Here is an 18,665-nt window from a genome sequence, read left to right on the forward strand (position 1 = left end):
TGTGTATTTACACCGAAGATTCAGTCACTTGGATTATCTGTTTGGGACAAGTCACTTCACCTGTCACCTGTCTGTTCCCGACTGTACTCTGAGCTAACCCGCTCTCTCTCTCTCCCTGTCCCGCTACCACCTCGGAGTACTGCCGAGAGGATTCTGCAGAGCGGCTCTGACGTCACTGTCAGATTCCTCAGACGAACCTCCCCGGGAGAAGCTGCAGAGCAGCAACATTCCTCAAATGCTTGTATCCCAGTCTTTGTCTGTTTTCAACCAAGTTCTTGCTGCTATTCTGTGAAATAAAACAAGCCCTAGTTTTTGGCTAACTCTGAAACTACTCTCTCTGTGTCGTTAGCGTTTGGGGTCGGTGTCAAACCTTAACAAAATGGGTCTCTATGGGATCTAAATGGGTCTCTATGGGATCTAAATGGGTCTTTATGGGATCTAAATGGGTCTTTTTACTATTATGCTACTATACTTATACTACTACCTATCACTCTAATATGTCTATACTACTATGCACTCAGCGTGTAACACTCAAGTTTGACACTATCTGCCAGAGGTGTGCCCCTCCCGCTGACTTGTTCTTCACAATCTGCAAGTCACTTTGGATAAAAGCGTTCAGCTAAATGACCAAATGTAAAGTGACTTGGTTTACAACGTAAAGATGCACCAGCTAAGATTCTCAATCATTTCAAATGAGGACTGTGTAGACTCAACGTGCAATTAGGTGGAATACGCTCGCGGTTGAGTCTACATGGTCCTCGTTCCATCAAGCTGGCAACGAGAACCTTATAGAACCACTGCGTGACGACTATACTGTATGGAGTTGCTTCCAGGTGAGTCTATACATAGATATCTATATAGGACATATATTATATATATATATATTGTCAGCGACTTTGGGTCTTTGAAAAGCGCTATACAAAATAAATGAATTATTATTATTATTATAGTACCTACTGATGCTTCAAATTACATTTCCTTCTATGGTTCTCGTCAACAGACAACAAAACAAACAACTTCTGGAAGCTTTCAGGTAATCTCTATTGTTTTAGTCGACCGAATAGTATCTGTTCAGTCAGTATATATATCTGTCACATACATACACCTTTTTCTATATTTCTTGCCCTATTCATTGCACAAAACTCCCCCCCCCCCCCCCCCCCCGTAACTCAGTTACGTCTATTCTGCATCGAACATTGTACATATGTCTATACTGAACACTGAGACCTCATTTTTTACTTCTAATTTACATGCTATACTATGTTATTTTATTTCATACTTATCTTGTCTAGCACAGTCTCTGGAGCGTAACAGTAAGAAGCATTTTGTATAAAAGTATTCTGTACTTCTGTATGACAACTATTAAAGAAACTTGAACTTGAAACCATGGGGGCACAAAAAAGATCTTATCTTATTATCTTCTCCTGTCTGCTAGGGTGGTTGTGGCTGGTAAATCCACGGACGGGGTCTGTGCTTGTGACTAGATGTGTGAACTCAAGACACACCCCGTCTTCCTGGCTGTGGGTCAGAGCTCTGGCCCGTCGTACACATCCACCCCAGTGCATTCACAGGGTGCTTGTTAAAGGTGCAGCTATGCATTTTTCGAGGGCGGGGGTGTGTTTATTACATGTTCATGTTAGCCTGTTAAATGAGGCTACGTTAGTTTTAATTCGTTTACGCAACTAATTACCATATATGTAATGACTTAGAATGATCAGTCTATCTTGTGTCATCATAAATCAAAACAAAATCATTTTGGACCAAACGTAAGCCTAAAGTAATGTTTGTAAATGGGCCCTACTTTTTTTAAACAACAGTAAAACTTTTACCGTTTAATAACAACCGTTAATTGGGCAACGGTCCAAGTTCAAGAGCACAGTTGTGGAACTATTTGTTGGCGGAGCTAAATAAATGATTAAATAAACAAACAAATCATATTCTGTTGTCGCTTATTACTGTAATAATAAATAGAACTGTTGTATAAAAGCAATATTACACTCGAGAGGGTGCTGTTATATTGAATATCAGCACATATACACTCATACATAGCTACTCCTATTAGTTATACCTTAGTTATAAGTAACTGAATGTACAAATGGGTTGAGTACCGGATCTCCTCTCTGGTAAACAAGAATACCCTGAAGACTCTGGCAGGAGCACTCATTCAAGGGTACTACGACTATGCTTGCACCTCATGGTACCAAAGTACCTCAAAGGCCCTAAAAACAAGATTACAAACATCACAAAACAAACTGGTCAGACTACTGCTTGACCTTACTCCTAGAACCCACCTCACCCCTGCCCATTTTGACAACCTAGGATGGCTTAGAGTAGACAACAGAGTACAGCAACTTGCAATGGGCCTGGCCTACAAGATACACTACACCACTAAGATACCCATGTACATGACGAAATACTTCCCAAAGGTCAGTGAATTCCACGACCACAACACCAGAGGAAGCTCCACAAATCATGTTAAACCCAGATTCGGCTCAACCAAGGGAGTAAACACGTTTCGCAATTATGCCACAATAATGTGGAACGCCCTACCCACAGCCGTAAAGGAATGTGAATCACTACCCACTTTCAAAACCACTCTCAAAGAACACCTACGGGAGACTGTAATTCGAAACTGGCCCCTGTAAATGTCCAACCCCCACCCCCCCCCCCCCAACCAACCCCCTCCAATGTACAGTTTCTTTCCCCTCGAATGTATATATTTTTTTATGATCTTTCTCTTAAACAGTACTGTATATCTTGTATGTCATAAATGTCTGGATAAATGTCATGATGAATTGAAAATGGGGGACCCTGATGTAAACAAGACGAAAGTATTTTTCTGGTTTGTATTAGTAGTATTGTACCCATTCTGCAATCTGTTAATAAAGTTTTCAATCAATCAATCAATCAGTAACGTTGTGCGCGCGCAATCTGCGCATGTGTAGAGGAAGGGTGACTAACCACGCCCCTTTTGCTTGGCGGGAGCGGGGCTGATAGAAGTATCTGGGCTGGGCTCGAATATCACAACATACTGTAACTGTATACAGTAATAACTGTCTGGACTGCGGAGGGCTGAGACAGAATGGGATTTAGAATGAGAGAAAACAAAATGTAAAAAAGACAAAAACAAAATAGGCTACTGTGTTTTTTTAATTTATTTTTTTATTAACACTATTAATAATCACATAGTCTGCTTATTAATCATTACCTTATTATTAGGCTAGGCCTTCATACATTTGTATTATTCTTGTAGATTATTGTCAGAGTTCAGATGACTGGAAAACGTGTAATGAAAGAGTTCTGTATGAAAATAGCACAGTAATATATTAGTTTATAATATATTAATATGATGAATTGGACCTACAACGCAACACTTCCGGTATTTTGAAGTCATGGGAGAGCGCGCGGTCAGGCATCCCTTCATTGTATCCACGCTCCCCTCCCCCTCACGAGCTCCGTGTGACACGGAAGTGCAGTGGTCAATATGAAGTCGGAAGTGGGTGGGCGGCACCACCCAGGTTATTATTGGTGGATTCTGGGCGGAAGTGTTGTATTGTCGGCGTGTGATTGGCTGTTTAGCCGGCAATATATCCAGTTCCACGGCGAGCCGCTCTTTCTTTCTCTCAGCAGGCGCGAGGAGAAGTAGGCCTGACGCCCTCCCTTCCTCCACAACAACTCCAGAGTCATCCTCGCGGCCACTCGGTAAGTAAGCCCACTTGTGAAACAAAAAATATGACTTGTTTCATGAAGGGGGATTTTTTTTATGCAAATTAGGCTCAACAACAGCTATTATTAACCCAACGCACAGCTAGAGCTAGATATACGATGGGGGGAGGGGGGAATAATTGGCGTGTCATTCTCCAGCTGCCTAAAAATCGATGTCGAATTCGAACAATCATTATTATTATTTATTGATTAAAATCCCCCAACTGTTGATTATTATTATGATGATGGCTGCTATGCTAATGAATGCGCTATAGTTGTGTTTGTCGGCGCGTGGCTGAATGTCGGGCAGCAGCGCGTGGCTGAGTCTCGCGAGGTGTGGAATGTTCCAGAACATCTCTGCTCCGCGTCACGTGACTGCTGCACCGAGTGAGTCCACGGTCACTTGCTGCTCGATAGGAAACCAACGTATATTGACCCTGAAGGACTGGTTCTGTCCGAACCGCTCGTTATACAAGTATCACCGAGACATGTCAAAGGTACTCACAGTTGCACGAGGGTCTCTGACAGAGAAACGGGATGGTTTGAAAGCTCCGCGTTGCTAATGAACTTTATAAATATTGTTTTTTATAAACTTGGTCAACACTGCTCAAAACGGGGTTTATTTCCGGCGATGGCTGCCTGGTGGTGCGCCTGCGCCGTGATAACAGCGCATGCGCATTATCATGCACCCAACGCTGGAAATAATGCTATTGACCAGTTTATAAAAAAACATTTAAAATGTTTATTAGCAACGCCGAGCTTTCAAACCATCCCGTATCTCTGTCCGAGACCCTCGTGCAACTGAGTACCTTGACATGTCTCTGTGATACTTGTATGACGAACGGTTCGGTCAGAACCAGTCCCTTCAGGGTGAATCTAGGCTAGTTTCCTGTAGAGGAGCAAGTGACTGGATTCACTCGGTGCAGCACAGTCACGTGCGGGGCTCCACGTGACTTGGAGACAGACGCTCTGCTGCAGTAAGTGTCGTCCATCATATAATCGAGAATTAATCGGTTATACATGGTGTAATGTATTATGTGTAATGGATTCGTTTGAAATGTTAATCGGGAAGTAGTTACTGCTGGAAAAGTTTTTTTGCAAGATGACCCTTTCATGCTATTGTTTATGCCGCATGAGGCAATCAATAGAGGCCTCGTTTAGCCTTGATTGAAAACTGTATTAACAGATTGCAGAATGGGTACAATACAGTACGGCTCAATACACACAATTGTTAAGGGGATGCAGACCAGAGAGACTTTCGTCTTGTTTACATCAGGGTCCCCCATTTTTAATTCATCATAACATAATATGACATACAGATAGACAGCACTGCTACATCTATAAATTTATGACATATCAGATTTACAAAGCTATGGTTGGGATGGTTTTCCTCAATGCAATCTGCCTCGACAACATAACACGGAAGCAACCCACACACATTAACTTGAATGGTGTATATAGTAAAGATCCCATTGATCTGTCAATATGGATATTGGTTGATTTAAATATCTGCCCACCGATTTGATGCACTCTGGCTCAAATAGCGTTATTCTTGTATGAAACTAAGAGATTGTAAGCAATTGTGTACCAACTATGGTGTGGTAGTAGTGGACCCATAAAGGGTCCAGGATGGTCTCCAGGTCGCTGTGATGATGATTTTCCTCAACATTCGTAGTTTCCACCAGAGGTCTAAAGACCAAAGATGGCCCCAAACCTTCCTTGGATGTCTGAGCGACCAGAGACTTGTCCATTAAAACAAATTGAGACTTAATTATTGGCTGCATTTCCTGCTCAATAGTGGAAGGCTATTAAACTACTGCTAAAATGCCTATTCTTGGAAACTTGTTGTACATTTTTAAGATTAATTTGCACATCAATGTATATCATGTTGACACATTTTTTATTTCTTTTTTGCCATCTTTTGTTCTACAGTAACCATGACGGCAAAGGGACCAGCAGTCGGCATCGATCTTGGGACCACATACTCCTGCGTGGGTGTGTTCCAACATGGCAAAGTTGAAATCATCGCCAACGATCAAGGCAACAGGACTACGCCGAGCTACGTGGCCTTCACCGACTCCGAGAGGCTCATCGGAGATGCCGCCAAGAACCAGGTTGCCATGAACCCCTGCAACACAGTCTTTGGTACGGTTACAGTTTGTATAGCGTCAAGAGTAGTTTTCAGTGTTAAAGGAAAACTCCAACATTTTGTGAAATTAGCTTATTTGCCATCTACCCTGGAGTTAGACAAGCAGATGCATACCTTTTTACTTCTCTGTGCATGCAGTAGGAGTAGGAAGACGTGCACCGTTAGCCTAGCTTAGCGTCAGTCACTGGAAGTAGGTTCCTCCATTAGCCTAGTTCCCAACGTCTTCCTACTCCTACTGCATGCACAGAGAAGACAAAGGTATGTATCTTGTCTAACTCCAGGGTAGATGGCAAATAAGCTAATTTCCCAAAATGTTGGGAGTGTTACAGTTTGTATAGTGTGTCAAGAGTAGTTTTCAGTGTTAGTGTCTTTCATGGGCTCTGGCTCAAATAGCAGTATTGTATAAAACTAGTGCTAGTGGACCCATAAAGTGTACAGGATGGTCTCCAGATCGCTGTGATGATGATTTTCCTCACATTCGTAGTTTCCACCAGAGGTCTAAAGACCAAAGATGGCCCCAAACCTTCCTTGGATGTCTGAGCGACCAGAGACTTGTCCATAAAACAAAAAAAACAAAGACATTTGTAAAGAAAATACTTGCTTTTAAACTTATTTTAAGTTGATAGTGGGACAATACCATTTGAGGCCCCGTTTAGACGGAAACGCTAGCAGGTGAATCCGCAAACATTTTTTTCTGATGTGCCTTTTGTTTATACGGAAACAGCGTTTTTACGGGGTGAAACCGTAAAAAAGTGAGACCACCTTCCAGGGTGGAATTCCTAGAAACGGTAAACCTTTGCGCTCTTGTCTAAACTGTCAAACCGCATAAAACGATGACGAAAGGGTCGTCAAGGCTCTCGTCGCGCCTACTGCTTACATCACAGGCATGCGCCAGTAGCCTAGAAGCGTAAACAAAGCATGTCTGATTCTATCCATGGCGATCACCTGAAGGCTACATTGGCAGTACTTTTAAATACACAAGAATCTGTCCCGCGGCTATCGCAACTATTATGACTGGACCCACTGTCTGTGAGTGACTCTGCTTTGGTCCAATCACATTCCCCACCCACACTCTGCGAATTAGAGGCAGAGTAGGGCGGGTCTTCACAGCACGTCATGTGACATATGCGCCAATCGTGTGACAGCGGGGCTCAGTTGTCTCGCGTTGTTACAGCCTCGTCTGCACGGAGAATTCCACCCCAAAACGCTAGTCTAAACGCAAAATTAAAAGTGAAACCGCAAGACTTTTGCGGTTTCTGTTCAGACTTCCATCCCTAAACGTAGCCTAAGTGTTATATTGGCTTTTAATGTATGAAGAATGCACTGTGGGGACAAAGTTCTGCTCTCACACTAGTTTGTCTTGTTTCAGATGCCAAGAGACTGATTGGCCGCAGGTTTGATGATGGAGTTGTACAGTCGGACATGAAGCACTGGCCCTTCGAGGTAATCAACGATAACACTCGCCCCAAGGTCGAAGTGGAGTACAAGGGTGAGAAGAAGTCTTTCTACCCAGAAGAGATCTCCTCCATGGTGCTGGTCAAGATGAAGGAGATCGCTGAAGCCTACCTTGGGAAGGTGAGAGTACTATAGTTTAACCCAACACTAACTCATTTTTGTAAATAACTCTTGAATGAGTAGTTCTGATTTATATTTATAAAAAAAAAAAAAAATGTGTAGCTTAATTAGTTATGTTCATTAGTCCTGAGGACAATCCATACTGTACCTCAACTTTACCACAAACAATGTAAATTCAATGGGGTCAAGCTCCCTTCTGTACAAGCTGACTGAAATCTACTTTGTGTATTGAGTTTCAGCTTGGATAGATGGGAGTTTGAACCCATTGACTTGTCACAGTTGTGGCTAAATAGCCAGAGTATACACCACAGGTATGTAGAAAATCCGGCTACAGTTCCAAAAATCAAAACTATCCCTTTAACGTGTTTGGGTGAGCAATAGAAAACACACCAATGAATGCTGTTGTAATTGGGTGCTACTTGGTCATGTGTTGACCTGAGTCGTATTTAATTGGAGCTCAATATATTCTCATTGATCTGTCAATATGGATATTTGTTGATTTAAAATATCTGCCCACCGATTTGATGCACTCTGGCTCAAATAGTGTTATTGTATGAAACTAGTAGAGATTGTAAGCAATTGTGTACCAACCATGGTGTGGTAGTAGTGGACCCATAAAGGGTCCAGGATGGTCTCCAGGTCGCTGTGATGATGACTTTCCTCACATTCGTAGTTTCCACCAGAGGTCTAAAGACCAAAGATGGCCCAAACCTTCCTTGGATGTCTGAGCGACCAGAGACTTGTCCATTAAAACAAATTGAGACTTAATTATTGGCTGCATTTCCTGCACAATAGTGGAAGGCTATTAAACTACTGCTAAAATGCCTATTCTTGGAAACTCAAAACTATCCCTTTAACGTCTTTGGTGAGCAATAGAAAACACACCAATGAATGCTGTTGTAATTGGGTGCTACTTGGTCATGTGTTGACCTGAGTCGTATTTAATCGGAGCTCAATATATTCTCATTGAAATAAAAAAAAAAACAATTATTGCTGGTGCCTAGTGTGAAGTTGTTTGACGTTGATTTGTGTTTTCTCCTTCTTCGCCAGACGATAAACAATGCTGTGGTTACCGTGCCCGCCTACTTCAACGACTCGCAGAGACAGGCCACCAAGGACGCGGGCACCATCTCCGGGCTCAACGTTCTGCGAATAATCAACGAGCCTACAGCCGCAGCCATCGCCTATGGTTTGGACAAGAAGGTAAAGAAAGCTAGATCGACCCTTCAACATTTGGATCCAGAGACTCATCTATGTAGTAACTTTAATGGTGTATATATAGTAGTGGTGTCAATAGATACATTTTTTTTTAACTAATTAATTTCACAATTTTCTGTAATTAATCTAGATTAAAAATAGCATTTTTCTACTTAAGACCGAAGCTTGTAACAGATATTTACTTGAGTAAAATCATGGAATGAATATAAAATCAACACAAAGAAAGTATATTTAGATTCAAATACTATTTTAATGGCTTTCGTTGAATACAGTTTCTCCTGTGAAATACAAATGTTCAACAAAACCATTAACATTGACTCCGCTAGACCTCTTTCTTATATCCGCGGCGCTAAAATTGAAGATTTTTCACTCTATAGATTAATCTAGATTAATTTATTTGAATGCTTTAAATAATTTAAATTAATCTCAAGTTAAAGCGTTAATTTTGACAGCCCTAATATATAGTCAATAATTACATGATTGGAAGATTCCATTGACTTGTCTCAAGTGCCAATATTGGCAGTTTTCAAAATATGGATATTCAAATATCTGCCCACTGATGTGACCATCTTTCATGGGCTCTGGCTCAAATAGCAGTATTGTATAAACTAGTGCTAGTGGACCCATAAAGGGTACAGGATGGTCTCCAGGTCGCTGTGATGATGCTCTTCCTTACATTCGTAGTTTCCACCAGAGGTCTAAAGACCAAAGATGGCCCCAAACCTTCCTTGGATGTCTGAGCGACCAGAGACTTTTCCATTAAAAAAAAAACTAAGATGCGTATTTGCTGCATTTCCTTCAGAGATACTTAAAACTTACGTCTTGTTTCCAGGTCGGCGCCGAGAGGAACGTCCTCATCTTTGACCTTGGCGGTGGTACGTTCGACGTGTCCATCCTGACCATTGAGGATGGTATCTTTGAGGTCAAGTCCACCGCTGGTGACACCCATCTGGGAGGAGAAGACTTTGACAACCGCATGGTAAACCATTTCATCGCAGAGTTCAAACGAAAGTACAAGAAGGACATTAGCGACAACAAGCGGGCCGTCCGCCGTCTCCGCACCGCCTGTGAGCGGGCGAAGCGCACCCTGTCCTCCAGCACCCAGGCCAGCATCGAGATCGACTCGCTGTACGAGGGAGTGGACTTCTACACGTCCATCACCAGGGCTCGCTTCGAGGAGCTGAACGCTGACCTCTTCCGCGGCACCCTGGACCCCGTGGAGAAGTCTCTCCGTGACGCCAAGATGGACAAGGCTGCAGTCCACGACATCGTGCTGGTCGGTGGCTCCACGCGGATCCCCAAGATCCAGAAGCTGCTGCAAGACTTCTTCAACGGCAAGGAGCTCAACAAGAGCATCAACCCCGACGAGGCTGTAGCCTACGGAGCCGGTGGGTGTCTCGTCTGATGAGCCTAGTTAATCTGTGGACCTGCTCACTACTTTACCTGCTATGTTGTTCCTGACATTTATAGCATGATCCACCAAAAATTCTGATGTAAAATCTAACTAGTACCTTTTCTCCACAGCTGTCCAGGCGGCCATCTTGTCTGGTGACAAGTCTGAAAATGTCCAGGACCTTCTCCTTCTGGACGTCACCCCCCTGTCCCTGGGCATCGAGACGGCGGGAGGCGTGATGACTGTCCTGATCAAACGTAACACCACCATTCCCACCAAGCAGACCCAGACCTTCACCACCTACTCCGACAACCAGCCGGGGGTCCTCATCCAGGTGAGAAGAAGGTCTTCGGTTAACGTTGTCTCCCACGTAGTCGTCTTCTTCGCTGTGATGATGATTTTCCTCACATTCGTAGTTTCCACCAGAGGTCTAAAGACCAAAGATGGCCCAAACCTTCCTTGGATGTCTGAGCGAAGTAACTAGAACGATTGTAATGAAGCTGTAGAGGCTAAGAGACATTTGGCGTGTTTGCTAATTTGACATGCGTCCCTCCCGACAGGTTTACGAGGGTGAGCGTGCCATGACCAAAGACAACAACCTGCTGGGCAAGTTTGAGCTGACGGGGATCCCCCCTGCTCCTCGAGGCGTCCCTCAGATCGAGGTCACCTTCGATATCGACGCCAACGGCATCATGAACGTCTCCGCGTGCGACAAGAGCACCGGCAAGGAGAACAAGATCACCATCACAAACGACAAGGGTACGTTTATTTTATTAGTCTTTGGCACGGCCACCAAGTGGGGCCCAGAGGCCAAATATGGAGACTTCTGGATCACGGCGACGTGAATTTATCATTAATCAACAGTGATCAGTTATTGTATATTTGCCCCCTGAAGTCTGGCGTCATAACAGTTGATTCCAACCAAAGGTTAATCCGTTGGACCACTAGGTGTGTCTTTCTTGGCAGTTTAGTGCCAATATTGGCAGATTTCAATATATGGAGGATTATTGGTTGATGCTAACCGATGTGGGCTCTGGCTCAGAGTATTGTATAAAACTAGATTGTAAGGAATTATTTTCTACCAACCATGGTGTGCTGCTAGTGGACCCATAAAGGGTACAGGATGGTCTCCAGGTCGCTGTGATGATGACTTTCCTCACATTCGTAGTTTCCACCAGAGGTCTAAAGACCAAAGATGGCCCAAACCTTCCTTGGATGTCTGAGCGACCAGAGACTTGTCTATAAAAAAATTAAGAGATTATTATGATGCACTTTTAATTGTATTTGATGTAGAAATGCTTGCTAAATGTGAATTATTATACGCTAGCCCTCTTCCAATTGTACCCATCGCCCTGCGTGTCAAAGTTTGAGCCATAAACTGTTTGCTCGCTTATGAAACATGACATTTGGTCTCAACGCCTCCCCCCCCCCCCCCCCTTTTGTCCCCAGGTCGTCTCAGCAAAGAGGACATCGAGCGCATGGTCCAGGAGGCCGAGAAGTACAAGGCAGAAGACGACGTCCAGCGTGACAAGGTGTCGACTAAGAACTCTCTGGAGTCTTACGCCTTCAACATGAAGTCCACCGTGGAGGACGAGAAGCTGGCCGGGAAGATCAGTGACGAGGACAAGACGAAGATCTTGGAGAAGTGCAACGAGGTCATCAGCTGGCTGGACAAGAACCAGGTAAGAACTGGCTCGGTGACCGAACGCAGATGTATCACGACGACGTGAATTTATCATTAATCGACGGTGATCAGTTATTGTCGATCTAGACCCTGGAATATTTGCCCCCTGAAGTCTGGCGTCATACCAGTTGATTCCAACCAACGGTTCATCCGTTGGACCACTAGTTGTGTCTTTCTTGGCAGTTTAGTGCCAATATTGTCAGATTTCAATATATGGAGGATTATTGGTTGATGCTAACCGATGTGGGCTCTGGCTCAGAGTATTGTATAAAACTAGATTGTAAGGAATTATTTTCTACCAACCATGGTGTGCTAGTAGTGGACCCATAAAGGGTACAGGATGGTCTCCAGGTCGCTGTGATGATGATTTTCCTCAACATTCGTAGTTTCCACCAGAGGTCTAAAGACCAAAGATGGCCCCAAACCTTCCTTGGATGTCTGAGCGACCAGAGACTTGTCTATAAAAAAAAAATATATATATACTAAAATGAGTATAGGCTGCATTTTCTTCAGAGGTAGAGACTGCTTCATGGATGTTTGGATGATTTGACCATGTTTGAAGAAACCACGTTTGCCGTCTGCCATATAACGGTTGCTACATGTTAAAATAAATTGTATCATTCTAATTGGATTTTGTAATCTGATCACAGTGGAACAGTTAATCCGTTCATGGTCAACTATTTTTTGTCTATAATTATGTGGAGAGCTGTTGAGTGTCCAGAAAAAATAAACTTGTCCTAACTAATTATAAAACTGGAACACCTATCTGTTCTGGTTGAAATGTCTAGCCAATGTTGACCACTATGACTCTCACCTTGTTGACCCGTCCATGTCTCGTCCCCCCCCCAGACGGCAGAGCGGGAGGAGTATGAGCACCAGCAGAAGGAGCTGGAGAAGGTGTGTAACCCCATCGTCACCAAGCTGTACCAGACGGCCGGCGGGATGCCAGGGGGCATGCCGGAGGGCATGGGGATGCCAGGCGGGATGCCAGGCGGCTTCCCCGGCGCGGGTGGCGGCGCTGCTCCCAGCGGCGGTGGATCATCCGGACCGACCATCGAGGAGGTGGATTAACCCTTTCCATCGCTTCAGCAACTAGTACCGACCATCGAGGAGGTCGTTAACCCATTCCATCACTTCAGCGACTAGGACCTACCATCGAGGAGGTCCATTTTAACCCATTCCATCACTTCAGCAACTACCTCCAAGTCCATGGTTTGGAAGAGATGTGTAAACCCTCTCGTAGCTCAAGTTTTGACTTAAGTTCAGTTACAGAGTGCAAAAAAAGAATATAAAAAAAAACAGCGTTCATGGGAACATTTTTATTGCATCTTCAGTTTGCTTCACAACAGTGTACAATTGTTTTGTTCGCACAATTTGGAGCTGTAAATTCCAGGTGAATGGGGGGGAAATGTTTAGTTTGAATAAAAGCTGGTTTAACCTTTCACCCCTCACTCCAATCTGCCTCTTGTGTCTTTCTGGAAGCCAGGGCTTGCATGGATTTCCTTGTGCAAATGTACCGTAATTTTCGCACTATAAGCCTGCGCCTGAATATAAGCCGCAGCAGCTAAATTGAATGATGTGTACATATATGCCGCACTGGACTATAAGCCGCAGGTGTTTTAATGTTTAATTACCATATGTAAGGGTTTGTGCACAGAGGGGATTGTCTGGAAAGAGATGGCTGTTTGAGGAAGCTCCCATTTATTAACTTGCACCAGCTGTGTGCCTGTGAGAGAAGAGCGAGTGAGAGTTAAAGGTGGTGGACTGTAACCTGTAAAATCCATAGATTTAGGAGGTCCCCTAGTGGCCGTTAGCTGTAAAAATCCATAGATTAGCCGCACCGTTATATAAATCGCAGGGTCGAAAAATGGGAAAAGGCGCGGCTTGTAGTCCGAAAATGACCGTAACCGTAAAGTGCAATGGTGGTAATATACAATGTACAGATTTAAAAACTGGGTATAAAATATATAAATGAGTAATGGTGCCATGCGATTTGCTAAATGGTTATATTATGTACAGTGCTACAGGTATAGACACTGGTAGTAGGATAAACTGACCATGTAATCCATATTAAAACATTTACAGTATCTGGCTGTGCTAACATTTTAATTTTAAAAGTCTATGCTGGATGAAATTGTGATCCTCTTGCTAGTTCAGGATACATGCTGAGTAGTGCAAGATGTTGTAGGCTATGAAATGAGGGCAGCACGGACGATGATCCAATGCCAGACGACACCTTGGACATTTGCCGTTGGATGGTAAAAACAATGCCTCGCTCTTTCTAATATCAAGTGTCATTTGCAGCAGGTCTAACGCCACATTGAATGAAACGGCCAACTGTTCCAATGCACTCCAGAACTTGCCCTGGTGTGCTTTGTGTGCTTTTACAGCGGAAGGTGATGGTTATTATAGTGACTTTGAATTGGATATAGGAACACGTCATGTTTGGGTTGGAAAGTATAGCGTTTCAAAGGCACCCAGTTTATTTAAATAACTTGTATGGCGTCAGTCGGCAGAATGACATGGCTATAGAGTAAATAATTCCTGATCATGTAGATTGAAAAATAGAGGATTGCCATAGGGATTACAAGGATTCTGTGTCCGCTGATGACATCACTGATATTCAAACTCATTTACTCTTAAATAACTCAAAACTAAATTATGCAAAACTGTTTAGAGTCTTGGGATATGTGAGATTATGTGCAAAATATATATAAGTTTTTCGGTGAAGTGCCCCTTTAAATGTCTTATTACCCATATGCAAAGTTAAGTTTTGCATGATCGTATACTTTGTTGATAAAAAAAAGGACAATGAACCGTTAGTAGTGAGAAAAACACATGGTCAGATTGCGCCCAGTTGGTTCACTCTTGTCTCACTATACTATAGGATGTTTAAATGTGTTCGTTTTATTTATAATATTTAACAGCCTTCACCGTCCATCGCACATCTCAACATAATACATTTCAATAGCCTGGACAAAACAAAAAAAATTTGAATCTATTGTGTGACCACAAATTAATATATATATACAGTAAAACGAGACAGGAATACATTATTCTATTTTTATGAAGTCAATCAATTCTCGAAGTCAACTTCCTGTCTGTTTAACTTCCTGTCTAAGTGCATGTTGGGGGGGAAACATGCACTTTTAGAATCACCAGAAAGGCTTTCGAAATAGTGAAATGCCACGTTGGCCTCAATATTTTCAAAACAAATGCTATGAAAAGGTTATGAAATGAACGAGAATGTGATAAAACATGTAATAAAAACGGAGCTCAACGCACACATTTGCTCATCAGTAGAAATCCGTTTGTTTCCCCAATACCAAGATGGCGGCGGTCTCGTGACGTCAGTGTCTTCGAGAATATCATTATATGATTCGCTGGCAGTGCGCATGCGTTATCATTTGAGCGCCCGTGTCTCCATGGTTACACATGTACACTACATTGCAGGGAGCAACAGAAATGGGTGAGTAACGTTCGCTGTTAAAGTAAAGCTGTTGTCACTCGCGGTGCCACAATGTAATTACATTTCCAGGAGTTAGTTAGTTAGGGCTTGTATGTTTGTTAACTGACCAATGACACGTCGAGGTGTCTGAAGTGGTTAACGTTTGATTGATTGATTAATTGATTGAAAACTTTAGTAACAGATTGCAGAATGGGTACAATACAGTACAGCTCAATACACACAATTGTTAAGGGGATGCAGACCAGAGAAATACTTTCGTCTTGTTTACATCAGGGTCCCCCATTTTCAATTTCCCTGTAGTCCCTTGTTTGAGCCAAATCTGGGTTTAACATGATTTGTGGAGCTCCCTCTGGTGTTGTGATCGTGGTATTCACTGACCTTTGGGAAGTATTTTGACATGTACATGGGTACCTTGGTCGTGTAGTGTATCTTGTATACCAGGCCCATTGAAAGTTGCTGTACTCTAGTCTGTCGTCTACTCTAAGCCATCCTAGTTTGTCAAAGTGGGCAGGGGTGAGGTGGGTTCTAGGAGTAAGGTCAAGCAGTAGTCTGACCAGTTTGTTTTGAGATGTTTGTAATTTAGTTTTTAGCGCCTTTGAGGTGCTTTGGTACCATGAGGTGCAAGCATTGATTGATTGATTGATTGAAAAGTTTATTAACAGATTGCAGAATGGGTACAGTACAGTACAGCTCAATACATACAATTGTTAAGGGGATGCAGACCAGAGAAAGACTTTCGTCTTGTTTACATCAGGGTCCCCCATTTTCAATTCATCATAACATATATGACATACATGACATACAGATATACAGTACTGCTACATCTATACATTTATGACATATCAGATTTGCAAATACAGTACTGTTTGTGATACAAAAGTGTCCAGAAAAGGAGTGTATATACATTTGGCATAGAAACTGTACATTGGAGGAGGTTGGTTGGGTGGGGTGGGGTTGGGTGGGTTGGGTGAGGGCTGTACATTGGAGGTGGGGGGGGGGGGGGGGGGTTAGGAAGGGGACACACACACATTTTACACTGTACATTGGAATATTGACAAAGCCTTACTTGGTCATTTACTGTACAACTAGGTTAGGACATTTGTAGGGGCCAGTTTCGAATTGCAGTCTCACGTAGGTGTTTTTTGAGAGTGTTTTTGAAGGTGGGTAGTGATTCACATTCCTTTACAGCTTTAGGCAGGGCGTTCCACATTGATGTGGCATAATTGCGAAACGTGTTTAGTCCCTTGTTTGAGCCGAATCTGGGTTTTACATGATTTGTGGAGCTCCCTCTGGTGTTGTGATCGTGGTATTCACTGACCTTTGGGAAGTATTTTGACATGTACATGGGTACCTTGGTCGCGTAGTGTATCTTGTAGACCAGGCCCATTGCAAGTTGCTGTACTCTGTCGTCTACTCTAAGCCATCCTAGGTTGTCAAAGTGGGCAGGGGTGAGGTGGGTTCTAGGAGTCAGGTCAAGTAGTAGTCTGACTAGCTTGTTTTGAGATGTTTGTAATTTGTTTTTTAGTGCCTTTGAGGTGCTTTGGTACCATGAGGTGCAAGCATAGTCGTAGTACCCTTGAATGAGTGCTCCTGCTAGAGTCTTCAGGGTATTCTTGTTTACCAGAGAGGAGATCCGGTACAAGAATCGTGTTCGTTGGTTGACTTTTTTTATTACATTGGATGCCATTTTGTCACAGGAAAGATTAGCCTCTAGGATGGAACCCAGGTAGGTAATTTCATCTTTCCTTGTGATAATATTGTCACCCACTGTAACCGAGAAGCCGTCGGTCTTGCTGAGTTTGTTATTTGAACCGAAGAGAATGGACTCTGTTTTGCCCATGTGTAATGATAGTTTGTTGTCGGCGAGCCATATGCAGATTTTGCCTAGTTCCGAGCTGAGGGCTTTTTCAACCTGTAACTTGTTCTTGTCAGAGACCAGCAGGGCTGAGTCGTCCGCAAACAGGAACAAGTTGCAGTCACAAGCTGACGACATGTCATTTGCATAAATTAGGAATAGTAGCGGTCCTAGTATGCTTCCTTGTGGAACACCACAGCTCACTGTGAGGGGGGGGATAGTGTACCGTTTACTTCCACCATCTGTTCCCTCCCCTCCAGGTAGGATTGTATCCAGCTCACTGATAAACTATCAAAACCAATTGCTTTTAGCTTGTCAATCAGAATGGTGTGATTGACAGTGTCGAAGGCCTTTTGTAGGTCCAGCATGACCATGCCGCAGTATTTGCCCGCGTCCACCTCTTGTTTGATGTGGTCGTTCAAGTAGAGAAGGCATGTGTCAGTGGAGTGGGATGTTCTGAAGCCAGATTGGAATTCGTAGATTAGATTTTTTTCCGCGAGGTACTTTTCGATCTGTTCGTATACTATTTTTTCCATGACTTTCGAGATGGATGTAAGGATAGAAACAGGGCGGTAGTTACCCGGGTCTAATTTGCTGCCCTTTTTGTGCAGGGGTGTTACTCTCGCAATTTTGAAGTCCTTGGGGACGTGTCCCTGTTTTATGGAGAGGTTTATTATGTGTGTGATGACTGGGGTGATGGCTGCTGCTGAGTCTCTGAGGAATTTGGAGGGGATGTTGTCATGGCCAGTGGCCTTGTTTGGTTGGAGGGCGCTCAGTTTTTTGAGTACCTCATCTGTAGTTACTATTTCCAGTTTGAAGTCGTCTTTGTGGACGCCTAGGTTCTTGTAGTATGCTACTATGTGTTCTACCCCATACTGCCCTGAGTGGGAGGGTAGTTTGTTTACCAGTGTTGTGGCTATGTTTGTGAAGAAAGTGTTTAAGTAATTGGCTACATCCAGAAATAGCATAGTCGTAGTACCCTTGAATGAGTGCTCCTGCCAGAGTCTTCAGGGTATTCTTGTTTACCAGTGAGGAGATCCGGTACAAGAATCGAGTTCGTTGGTAGAATTTTTTGTATTACATTGGATGCCATTTTGTCACAGGAAAGATTTGCCTCTAGGATGGAACCTAGGTATGTAATTTCATCTTTCCTTGTGACAATATTGTCACCCACTGTAACTGAGATTGAGAAGCCGTCGGTCTTGCTGAGTTTGTTATTTGAACCGAAGAGAATGGACTCTGTTGTTCTTGTTCTAGTTAGCGGTAAGGTATAACGTTACTAACGCAATACATTATCATTAAATTTCACGATTACCTAAGACCCTATACTTCTACAGTGAAAATATATTACTACACAGGACAGAATGTTGCTTACTGTTTATGTAACGGATATGTGCCGCGATAGTGTGACTACGGCACATAGAAGTAAAACTCACTCCCCAGAGGCATCCAAACTGAGCGCTTAGGAGGGAATTCCTTTCTTGGCGCAGCGGTTTGCGATGCTGGCCCCGGGGTTCGACTCCCACTCAAGGCATGGTCGAAGTAGTGGCAGGTTCAGCGTTGAACCGGCTACATTTACTCATCAGATATCTCTATACTCTGCGTCCCACAGAACCT

The 18,665-nt window shown here is 43.3% G+C and overlaps 1 protein-coding gene across 1 annotated transcript; it reads left to right on the top strand.

The window, feature by feature from the left end:
- The first annotated feature begins 3,593 nt into the window (after positions 1-3,593).
- Positions 3,594-13,181, top strand: hspa8 (heat shock protein 8). Its single transcript, XM_084338379.1, has 9 exons — positions 3,594-3,702; positions 5,638-5,850; positions 7,224-7,429; positions 8,480-8,632; positions 9,480-10,035; positions 10,172-10,374; positions 10,601-10,799; positions 11,490-11,722; positions 12,574-13,181. Exons 2-9 carry the CDS (start codon positions 5,643-5,645, stop codon positions 12,793-12,795), a joined length of 1,980 nt encoding a protein of 659 aa, XP_084194505.1. The 5' UTR covers positions 3,594-3,702; positions 5,638-5,642; the 3' UTR covers positions 12,796-13,181.
- Positions 13,182-18,665: the final 5,484 nt, after the last annotated feature.

The sequence above is a fragment of the Notolepis coatsorum genome, assembly GCF_963971535.1.
Source record: "Notolepis coatsorum genome assembly, contig: SUPER_8_unloc_1, whole genome shotgun sequence".
NCBI lineage: Eukaryota > Metazoa > Chordata > Actinopteri > Aulopiformes > Paralepididae > Notolepis > Notolepis coatsorum.

Coding starts and splice junctions, on each gene's coding strand:
- hspa8 (XM_084338379.1), top strand. CDS start 5,643: ATGACGGCAAAGGGACCAGCAGTCGGCATCGATCTTGGGACCACATAC. Junction 7,430..8,479: donor CTGAAGCCTACCTTGGGAAG/GTGAGAGTACTA, acceptor CTTCTTCGCCAG/ACGATAAACAATGCTGTGGT. Junction 10,036..10,171: donor GGCTGTAGCCTACGGAGCCG/GTGGGTGTCTCG, acceptor TTTTCTCCACAG/CTGTCCAGGCGGCCATCTTG.